The 12208-nt window shown below is 36.6% G+C and overlaps 1 protein-coding gene across 1 annotated transcript in view; it reads right to left on the reverse strand.

The window, feature by feature from the left end:
* Nucleotides 1-12208, reverse strand: part of LOC120636241 (glutamate receptor 1-like) — a 204876-nt gene that overhangs the window by 116779 nt on the left and 75889 nt on the right. Inside the window, exons 3-4 of the mRNA XM_039907619.1 lie at nt 11382-11509; nt 3942-4071 (exon numbers count right to left, since the gene is read on the reverse strand). Coding sequence (XP_039763553.1) covers nt 3942-4071; nt 11382-11509 — 258 coding nt within the window. The remainder of the gene's footprint in view (nt 1-3941; nt 4072-11381; nt 11510-12208) is intronic.

A 12208-nucleotide genomic window follows, 5' to 3' on the forward strand; every position in this document is an offset into this window, starting at 1 on the left:
TCTGTTTGGACGCGGAGAGGCTCTTCCTGATGAGAGACAGTGAGTGACTACACCTCGTTGCACGCTAGAGCTCATTCTATTTCCAGCGTTAATCTGTGATCCATACAAAGTTTGAGTAGTTGCCTAACACTGCTTAATCGTGATCGGTAGAAGAGAAGTTAGAAGATAGGATTGACGTTCTCCTTAACAAAGTTGGAGTGCTGTGTTTCTGTGAGTTTGAGATACCGGATTCGATAGCTCGCAGGGTCTATTGAGAGGCTTCGGTGGCTAGTGATTTGGCACTCTATTACGACGGGACGTAGAAACCGATATGAAGAATGGATGTAACATAACTGCAGTACCCCAACAGGTTTGAAGGCTATTATCTTAGACTACATCATCACAAAAAAACAGGTAGGATTGCCTTCAAGGACTACCTTGAAATTAACACAATAATTTTTGAAAAAAAAACTTTAATAAGAAAATATTGAAAATTACTGCTATTATATCTCATCGCCACTATCAACATATCTAACCATTCTTGGCCCACTAGAGGGCACGGGTCTCTACTAACAATAAGAAAGGGCTTAAAGCTGTAGTCCACCACGCTGGCCTAGTGCGGATTGGTGGAGTTCACACACCTTTGTTAACATTATAGAGAACTCTCAGGTATGCAGGTTTCGTCACGCTGTTTTCCTTCACCGTTGAAGCAAGTGATATTTTAATTGCTTAAAACGCACATAACTTAGAAAAGTTAGAAGTGCGTGCTGGGATTCGAACTCGGCTCCCCGAAAGTGAAGCGGTGAAGCTATCACCGCTTCAAAGGTTTTACTCTTCATTATAATGAAGAGGAAATTTATCATTGAATACGGTATTACAATATTGTATCCCTCACACATTCCCCAAACAAATGATTTTTCGTTTACTAACAGGCAAAGTTTACATAGGGTTGTTACTGTTGTAAAATAACAACTAAGTTGGGATTAACTTCAATTTACTTAAAGGGAATGCTGACTTCCCGTTACAATTTCCTATACAGTGAAATGGTTAGCTACGAAACTATCAACTCTCTCCATCTCTGGCTAGCACTTACACTAACTCAACACCTTTTGACATCATTATTACAACTGTTACTATACACCTATAACAGCTACACACACTGTAAAGACGATCTGTCTTATTACGTGAATTCTTAGTGCGACTATTGGATAGAAGCAGGCGTTACTTTGTGGAAATCCCAGTGGCGGTACTACCATACAAGCCGAAAAGCCGGGCTTGCGTTACAATAAATATATCTTTTAAATTTTTCTCGACTATTACGAAATGAAATTAACAAAATAATTAAAACTGGATAGCAATGAGGATATAAATACAATTATTTAACATTTGCTCAATAATGTATATACTCTTTGTCTACTTTACTGCAAGCACTACGTTACTCTGGCAGGTAGACTCTGTGGGAGCACCCAGCCGAACGGCGCGGCGCCGCGCCGAACTATCACTATCGCACTCTTCGCGTGTCTTCGTACGCGATCGGAGGTCCCGCTTTGTCTCGCTCACACTCATTTGCTTATACGGGGCTTTTATTTTACTGCTCTCTCTCATAGAAATTTCAATGTATTTAGCAGAGACAATCTAGATTATTTAATAATTTAGTATGGAGATCAAATGCCAGATTGCGAGTTGAAGTTAGTGAAGATGACCAGCAAGCGAATTGAAACAACTTCACGCGTGTTATTATTTGCGTTACAACTAGTTGACACTTGACAGATTCAATATTATTGATTAGTAACTAGTTAGGAGTTTAATATTGTTTTTTTTTGAGTTGAATAGTGAATTTTACTGGTTTGTTTCTTACAAATTATAGTAAATATTGTTAAATATGAGCTCCAATTGTGTGCAAATTGTTTCTGTGGCGAAATCAAAAAATAATTGGCGAACAACAGGTAATTTTTTTTAATTTAAAAATTGTTTGTTGGCTTTTCATATTTTTATTCTAATGAAAAGAAAAAAAACGCGGCTGGTTACGACATAAATTACCAGGCATCATAAGAATTAAAGAGAGCAGAACTTAAAGAAACACTTGGGATTTCTTTTCTTGAAACTTCTTTATCATAATTCGGGTGCTGACTTAATCGTACCTAGTATTTTTCAAAGTTTATTTGATATTGTTTGTCATTTAGCACAACAAGAATGGTGACTTAAAGATCATTACGAGTTAAATTTGTCCTTTAGGTAACTGGGCTTGCTCAAACTCAAAACCCTAGGCACGCCACTGGGAAATCCATGATATATTATGAAAATTAAGCTTAATTTTCTATAGTCCGCGAAAAGCAGGAGAATCTGTACGGTGTAATTTATAATTTATTCAATCCTTATACTCCACACCAAACAGATCTTCAGCAATGTACCCTCGAAGCCGAAGGTCTGTTTGGTGTGGAGTATAAGGATTGAAGAAATTATAACCATACTATATTATACCAGAGAATCTTCTCTTGCTTTTTGCGGACTATAGCAAATTAAGCTTAATTTTCATAATATTTAGTGAGACTAAATTTTATACTTTAAGATATATTACAATGTCGTCATATAATCTACTGTTTATGCATAGTACTGTTAACATTATAGTATCATAATGTACGATTTAATACTAGTGTGGAATCATGCTATTTTTGTCGTAAAGTATGGGCAATATATTTCAAAAGTTAAAATTCATTTATTTCAAGTAGGCCTAATATCACGTCAACGTCAAGTATGTTTGTTTGTAGTGACCACCGGTTTAGAAGGCAGATTCTACCGTGAAGCAGCAGTTTTTAGTCAGTTGTTGTAGTTATCTTAATTGAATAAGGTAGCTGACAGTAAATTAAGTAAACACACGTTGGTTTAAAATGTTTTTTGTGTGTATATATTTTTGTGTAATTTAAAAAAAAAATAAGTGACTTCTATAAAATTAAATTTTTATTTAAAAAAAACAGCGGAAACTTTCCTTCATTAGAAAGACTATAATGTAATATATTAAGAGTCGCCCTATTGGCCAATTCGATTCTGGGCTTTAATGGACGCTGTGTTTTACTCTTTTATGTCCAATAAGCACTTAAGTTCCACTTTACGTTGATTAGTTCGAACCACTTTTTTATTTCATTTGAACATTTAGAAATCTGCAGTTTCTAAATTCTCCCATTCATTCTTGTCATTGAAGAAGGAGATCCGTACCCTGTAGCGGGCCGTTACTAGGTTTATATGATGATGATGATTATAAATATATTTTATTGAAAAAAACTATACTTAGACTTTAAATAAATAATTAGTACCATCACTCTTTCGGTATTATATTTTGTAACAACTACTACGAATGAAAGCACTGATAAAAATGCAGGATAGCTAGGTACGTAATTTCAGCGGTTACCTTTTTCAAAACTTTGTAATAGGACGGCATATCCCAATGCCAGTGACTAAATATTACATAATCGTAATTCTGGATTCAACGTCACAGACTACTTCAGTTTCTAAATTAATAAATTCAAAATTAATATCTTTCAACTAGGCCTAATCATTGAAACGCAAAATCCGCCTTTCTGTACCATCGGTTCGGAAGGCAGATTCTACCGAGAAGAAGCTGACAAAAAATTCTACAGTTGCTCTTTTTCAACATCGTCATTTTAACAATTTTTATTTTGTCTTTTGAAAGATGAAATCGGAGAAGTACGCTTTTAAGCAACCTTTTCATTAAGAAATTTAGAACTTTAGAGCGTATAGAAATTTTGAATTAACTTACCTTGAATTCAAGTGTCCTAAGTCCTAAGTCCGAATAAATCATTGAATTAAGTTTGAATGATTCATTTTAATTGTTCAAGAGCTAACTAAAACTAAGTACTCGTACATGACAAAAATCACGGGCCTAGAAAAGGAAGAAAATCGGTGTACACATAAAACCTATGAGCAAATAGAAGTAAGATACTTACCATCATGCGAGTCGTAAATGAAAATGACCTTCTTCCATCCGTAGTGGACTATTGTATCGACAATTGCCTTGTGGTAGTTGGGCCGCATGCTCACCGCATAGTCGATCAGGCCAGATGAAGGTGGATTAACCTGGCGAGTAGAAAAATGCAGGTTAAAATAGATAAACCGGATCCATTTAGCCAAGTATAAGTTTAATTTTATTTATTAATATTAACTTTATTATTTATTTGTACCCTTTATTTGTACACCACATGTTAAGTAAAAGAAGTAAGAAGGGTATAAAAAGCATAATTATAACTTAGTAGTGATATCGGCCAGACAACCTTTGGATTAGATAAAAAGATGACAAAACGGTGGAGCTACTATTCAAAAGATACGAATTCATAAAACAGTCTGGTTCAAAAATCACATAAAAATATCCTAATAATGAATATAAAAATAAATAAACTAATATATATTTTAGTTTTTTTTTATCATTCACGTAATCATTAATATTGTAATAGGATTTATCTATAACCTATTTAAGTAATAAGTGTCGGCTTAAGAGTGTCATAATCTTAATTATCTTCAGTCTACAGGTCTCTCTCATGGGAGAGAAGGATTAAGAGTTTAGCTGCCGATGATAATTGGCAGGCTATAACGAATTGATAATAACCGGGACTTTACGCGTTCAACAAAAGTGGCAGTCCACTAATCTATTGACTCCTTGCTGTCCGTTTATTTTTTATCAGGCAACACGTCCAACTTCTGACTTTCATGTCTTAAATCATAATACATTTCTGATACTAATAATTCAAAAGAATAAGCGCAACCGCACAGATGACATGCTGTTTTTCTAACTACTTTGATATAAATATTTTTTTTGCGGCCCGCGTTGGTTGGGCTAAAGCATTACACGATTTGACACACTTCACGCAGATGATATTGCGGGCAATTATTAACGGAAAATGTATCCCAGAAAAATATTTTCATATGTTATTTTCGTTTACTGTTTCAAAGTAATAAAATAATAATATTTCTTCTCTGAACTGAGACGTCCCTACAATACCAAATTGGGCAAAATGTATTGACAGTTTGGATGAGAAAAGGATCTGATGAATTGACTTGTGATTGAATTGTGATTAATAGACATTGAATCAGGCCGTAATTTTTGATGGGACATAATTTTGTGTCATTATATATTGTAGGATAAATAGGCCTGGGCCTGATTTATTATGTTTTTTTGGGCGTAATGACGGGATACAAAAATTAAGTTAAACTGATAACATTACGCACGTTTTATAAGTTTTTTTTCCAATTTTTTTTTGGAAAAAGCACTGTGGCCAATAAATAGTGTAAAAGAAGCTTTATTTATTTATTTTGTTTTTTATTTGTGTCTAGAAAATTACTAGACTCGATAACTTGACAATAAAGTGCTATCCCAAAACGCTCCACGTTATGAGTCTAATGTAAGCACACCCCCCCCTTTGACGGCCGATTGGCGCAGTGGGCAGCGACCCTGCTTTCTGAGTCGAAGGCCGTGGGTTCGATTCCCACAACTGTACAATATTTGTGCGATGAACATGAATGTTTTCAGTATCTGGGTGTTTATCTATATATTATAAGTATTTATGTATATTATTCATAAAATTATTCATCAGTTATCTTAGTACCCATAACACAAACTACGCTTACTTTGGGACTAGATGGCGATGTGTGTATTGTCGTAGTATATTTATTTTATTTTTCAGTTATTTAATTGCTTAGCTTAAAATTCGCCTGCTTATTGGTACACGTAATAAGCTAATGTACATTATAACAGATACCTATTACGCAAGTTTTAAGCTGCTCGCAAGTTTTCCGTACTGCAGTAAGTATTAAGTATGCTTACTTGATACAGCTTTGAGAACATGCCAAACTGTAATTGCTTTGTCTCTATCGTACCTTACATTTAACTTTTCTATAAATAACTGTTGCGGCGTATCAAGATTTTTTAACTACAATATATTAAATAAATAGTTGTTCACCCGCCCGTCACTTCATCTGCAATATATTCGCTGCTTTAAATTTCCCATTTATGTTTATTTCCTTGGTTATTTAGATTATTTTATGTCTATAATTACAGGACAAATAAACATGTTTTCTTTATTTTCTTTTAGCTCTATAATGGAAGCTTTATATGAAGCGGTGATAACGCATTGGGTTGGAGGTCGACTTCACTTTCGTTGTGCCGAGTTCGAATCCCAGCACGCACCTCTTTTTTTAACTTTTTCAATTTATGTGCATTTTAATAAATTTAAAAATCCCTTGCTTCAACTTAATTTAAGAGCGCCATTGCTACCAATTCACTTTTTTGGTGTGATTAAAATAAAAGAACTTGAAAAACAGAACAATTAAACCGAAACAATTTGTAAAAAAAACTTTGAACCATAAAAAAACAGATTATAGTCAAATTGTAAACTATCTGATTAAAACATCGCTTAATTATCTGTACTGTGTGGACTGTAATAATAATTTTACTCCGTATCCTTCATGGTAGGTATTTTTATATCCTTTAGAATTTTAAAAAGATTATCAACTGAATAAAAGAAACTAAATTATAGTAGCAGTGATATGCGAAAATCGCTAAAGTAGTAAAAATAGAAATCAACCGTGGATATTGCTGACAATCACTCCAACGCTCTGATATTTAGTTCGGCTGAAGGAATCATGCAATCCGATTAGATCGGCGCGCTTTAATTTTGGTACTCGTAAAAGATGACTGCAAAAGGATGCTCGCATTTTGTTGAGCGATTTGCTATTCTTTTTCTTTTTCTAGTGCCATCACCTATCAGAGGTTGGCGACCATTAATGCTAACTGAACTTTATTATCAGCTTTATAAACCACGGGCGTAATATATTTTTTTTTTTTAATGTCTTACTCGCATTTATTAACGATTATGGATTGGCGCTAAGGACATTAAATTGCTGAGTAGGTACTGCTTAATGAGGTTGAAAAAACTATGTTATTATGATTTCATAATAACATAGTTTTTTCATCTAATCAGAGTAGCATATTTATGCTACTCTTGAGCATTTACTTGAACTTAGTCAGAACTAAGTTTCAGTTTAATTTTCTCGATAGGAAAAAAAAATGATGAGTGCTTTTCACTAAAATTTTGGAATAAAACTAAAAAAATAAAAAAAAACTATATATTTTTCAATTACTAACACATAGTTATGAAAAATAGTAAATTTAATGTATGATGCAAGAAATATAAAGAAAAGTCACAAATTGCGACTTTGAATACTGGAATCGAAAACGGTCATGTCACGAACATAAACAGCCCTGCAAAATGGCGTGGTCGCAATAGTGTGATAACATCGCGCTATCGATTTGCAAATTGACAAATCAATGTGTCACTAATTTGCAGTTCAACTAAGACTTTTGCGATCATCATGATTGTTATCACTTATACCGATTGACAGGCCATTGAAAAGATGGGAGGACGACATCGCGAAAGTTGCGGGTAAGACATGGAGTACTCCTGCAAGGGACAGGTGCAAATGGAAAAATATGGAGGAGGCTTTTACCGCCGCTGGCGGTCCTTACGTAAATTAGATAGTATAAGTACAATAAGGGCAATATATTACTTAGCTATGAAAACATTAAAATAGAAAATAAGAATTTAGGATTAAGGAAAATTGTATTTACTTAACTCTATTATATTTAGCCAGTAAGGTATTTAATTGTAAGGAATGTAAATAAAGCTTTATTATTATTATTATTATTATTATATATACCGATTGACGTCGACTGCTGAACAAACGTCTCTTGTAGGGAGTTCCAAATTCCACGTTTCGAGTCCGAGCGACTCGTTTGATGTCATCTGTCTTTGTGTCACCTCTTTTACTCAACCCAAATCCCAATTAAGTTCTCGTAGTTACCTCCTTTCTAAGGCAGATTGGGAACAATTTGCCAAAGATTGTGACGCTTTTGTCAATAAATTCCCTGTATTGTCGCAGGATAATGCACTAGATTGTCACGAGAAATTGGTGACCTCCCTCAAAGCTGCCGCTGACAAAAACATCCCTATTAGACAAAGGGGTAAATCGTCTAAACCCTCTCCCCCCTGGTGGGATTCGGAATGTTCGGACATGATCTGCCGCAGAAAAGAAGCCGAAAAAGATTATTGTAACTGAATGACCATCGATAATTTCCTCCTATATAAAAGAATCTCGGCTTTAGCTAAGCGAATGTTCAAAAAAAAAAAAAGAGGAAAGGATGGATTCGATTTTGCCAAAACTTATCTCCCCGGACTCCTGCGACTTTATTACGGAAAGCTATTAAACGCTTTCGAGGATCCTTCCTTCCCTGCGACTATTCCAGTAATGATACGTCTGTTTGGCTTAAGACATTTATTGATAACCTGGCTCCTTCTTCCGTCCCTTGCTTAAATTCTCTTCCCTCCTCTTATGCTAATAGCCGTCCTAATAGATTCGACGAACAATTTTCATGGTCGGAACTCCTGGCTTCTCTGAACCACTTGAGACATTCCTCCCCTGGTCCAGATAATATCCCCTACTCACTTCTATCTAACTCCGGGCCACTCACTAAAAAAATGTTTTTAGACATGGTTAATAGCTTTTTTGATCGGGGATTTGTTCCGGATTCATGGAAAAAACAAATTGTTCTCCCCATTCGAAAACCTGGAAAAGATCCTCTTTCTCCTTCCTCCTATCGTCCCATTGCTTTGTCTTGCTGTTTATTAAAAATAATGGAACACATGATAAAGAAACGGTTGGAATGGTTTGTAGAGTCCAAAAAGTTATTGGCCAGAAGCCAATTTGGATTCCGCAAAGGAATGGGTACTATGGATAGCTTGTCTATTTTGACATTTTTGAGGATCGCTCTGACTAAGAATGAGTTTCTTGTTGGGGTGTTTCTCGACATATCTTCGGCGTATGACAATGTGATACTCTCCTTACTCAGAGATAAACTATCTAAGCTGAGTTTGCCTGAGAAGTTGACTCATTTTATATGCAACTTCTTGATGGAAAGAACTATAGAGGTACGGCACGGTGACTCTCATTCTCGCCCAAGACTTATTTGGAAAGGACTCCCTCAGGGTTCTGTGTTAAGCCCTCTACTATATAGTCTTTATACTCACGACCTTGAAGAGTCCGTCATCCCGTTCTGCAATGTCTTACAATATGCTGATGACTTAGCCCTGTACTCCTCTTCCCTCTCGGTCGAGGTTGCTTCTAACAGTCTCAACCAAGCTCTTTTTTATTTAGGAGAGTGGCTATCTTCACATGGGTTATCATTATCGATTTCCAAAAGCATTGTGGTAATTTTTACTAGGAAGAGAGTCATTCCCCCTATAGAAATAGCTTTTAACAGTGAACTGATCCCCACTAGCAACAAAGTTAAATTTTTGGGAGTTATCTTGGACTCGCGTCTTTCCGGGACCCATCACATAAATTATACAGTTCATAAATGTCAATCAAACATTAATATCCTGAGGTGCCTATCAGGGGTGTGGTGGGGGGCCCACCCATACTCCCAGAAACTGCTATATAATTCCATTGTTCGCAGTGTACTGGATTATGGTGCCTTTATCTTGGAACCCTGCAGCAAGGTTGCAATAGGCAAAATGGACAAAATTCAGTAGCAGTCTCTTAGAACTATCCTGGGAGCTATGAAATCATCTCCAACTAACTCTCTTCAAGTAGAAGCAGTGGACTTTCCCCTTTTTCTTCGTAGACAATACTTGGCTGATCGTTTCTTTTACAGATTAGCTTCACTCTCTGGCCATCCTCTGATACCCAAACTTTGTGAACTCTCCTCTTTGATTCCTGGTAATGGATTCTGGTCAAACAAGCCTGTACCGTGTCTAATAAATAGCTTCCGCAAATACAACAATCTACCTGATCCAACTTTCTCTGGCTCAATGTGTCCTCTTTATTGCACTCCCTATGACGCCTTAATTTTTCAACCGAATATTGTTCTTGATTTCGGAATTGCAAAAAAACAACCCGGGGCCAATGAACTTTTCTACAGTATCATCGACAGGTTTTGGCGTGAATGGACGATGATATTCACCGATTCTTCTAAGCTCACGATAAGTGGCGCTGTAAACTCGGCAGTATGGATTCCTAAGGACTCCAATATTCTGAACTTCAAATGCCCCCCTCACACATCGGTATTCACTGGAGAGTTGGTGGCTATTATAGAAGCTATAAAGTATGTAGTCTCTCACGGGATAAACAGAGCAATTATTTTCTCGGATTCACTGAGTGGCCTTCAGACCATTAACTCCAATCAGTTTGCATCTAAAAACACTTACCCCCTTGTTCTGCTTATCAGGCAGTCTCTTTTAGATTGCCATCTTCGCAACATTGAGGTCACGTTGGCTTGGATCCCCGGCCACTCGGGGATCCAAGGCAATGAGACTGTCGACTCTTATGCTAAAGAAGCCGTAGAAACAGGCAGTCTGGAACATTACCACTGCTTCTTTTACGATCTTTTTTCCTTGGCCAAATCCGAACTTGATTCGGGCTGGCAGCGCCATTACGACCGTTCGAAATTAATTAAAGGTCGCTATTACAGTGACATCCAACCCTCCATCCCAACTAAGCCATGGTTCTTCCGCTACCGCCTTGTCGACAAACAGACGACGTCGGTCATCTGCAGACTTCGTATTGGTCACACATGTACACCCTCACGCCTGCACAGATGGGGTATTATCCAATCCCCCATCTGTGTATGTGGCCTTGAGGAAGGCACCGCAGACCACATCCTTTTCAATTGCCCAAACAGATCAGTTTCCCTGTACAACATTCTGCCTTCCTGTGTGCCCAAACCCATAGATCTTAAATCTCTTCTGTTCCTTTCATCAATCAACAAAAAAGTTCTAAATTCCTTAATTAAATTTATTCATTCACAAAAAACTAAACTCTAAACTGCCGATTGCTTGCTCCGCTTCTGTTTTTTCCCTTTGTTTTTTATAGTCTGTGTTTATAGATGTAACCTGTATGTTTTGTACTGTTTTGTGATGTTTATATGTCTTGTGTTGTTTTTCCCATCGTGCACATGAAAACCACTCTGTAGAGTCCGTACGGGTTCATTTGTATAACCGATCAATCTCACCATAATATACTGTGCTATTTTCAGGAGTCATTGGTAGTAATGGTCGCTATCTTAAAAGTGACCCGGTTGCCATAAACAAAAGTTGAAGTTGAAGTTGAAGTTTGTGTTTCTTTAACCATAGGATGATAATTTTCAAAGCGTACTGCATTGCATTAAAGTCCAATCGCGATCGTAATGAGAAGCAAATGCGTACCGATTAATCGTAGCCGACGGAACATGTCTATAAGTACTACGTTTATGATGAGACGACTAATATAATGATAACCTCTTTATCTGTATGAATTTTAATTCTTTTCCCTGGTTGTTTAAGTATCTGATCGTAGCTTACCTTTTCAGGAAACCATGGAGTGATGAATGGCATTTGGAAGGTGTTGGTGTAGGAGTGCAGAGTGTCGAACGATTCTGGAGTCACGGCGCCAAGCATGGCATAAACACCACGCGCAAACTGGTTGCAAACTGCGAACAAGAAGTGAAATTTATAAAAGCTGGCCTTAGAATAATAAAAACATTCTGACACCGTGCCGCGTGGTGACGGCAGATCAAGATTCAGTAGTCACCAACGGTGGTACGGTACGGGTGTCGTACGAGGTGACTAAGGGAGCATAACGGAGGAAGGGCGTCCTCTGTCCTCTAACTACTTCCGTCTATCGCAATCACAAACCCGTCAGCCCAGCATGGTCAGTATGGGCAAGCCCTCCAAGTTTAATACAGCAGAACTTTTAAAAAAAAAACTATATCTATCAATAGCATAGTATATTTAATAAATTTAAAATGCATATAAAAATTTTCGGAACCGACAGGATTTGAACCTGCGACTCTCAATCAATCAATCAATCAATCGCGGCAATCGCGGCCTGAGCGCTTTCACCAATTAAGCTACGGCTCTTCTACCGTCGCTGCCGAAAATTAGTATATGCCTTTCACATCAGTCTTATAGCGAAATAGTATTTCTTTTTATATGCACTTTAAATTTATTAAATTGATAATTCCTCCAAGTTTAGGTAATAACACTAATAAAAAGTTATAAAAAAAAAATATTAATAATAATAATAGCGTAGTAATGAGCTTAAGTCACAAGCTATGTTATTGCCACACTAGTTGGTTTTCTTCCAAGAAAAGAGCAGTAATATCTTGAAGTTACTATACATTAAAATT

Source organism: Pararge aegeria, chromosome Z (genome assembly GCF_905163445.1).
Source record: "Pararge aegeria chromosome Z, ilParAegt1.1, whole genome shotgun sequence".
In the NCBI taxonomy this organism is placed as follows: domain Eukaryota; kingdom Metazoa; phylum Arthropoda; class Insecta; order Lepidoptera; family Nymphalidae; genus Pararge; species Pararge aegeria.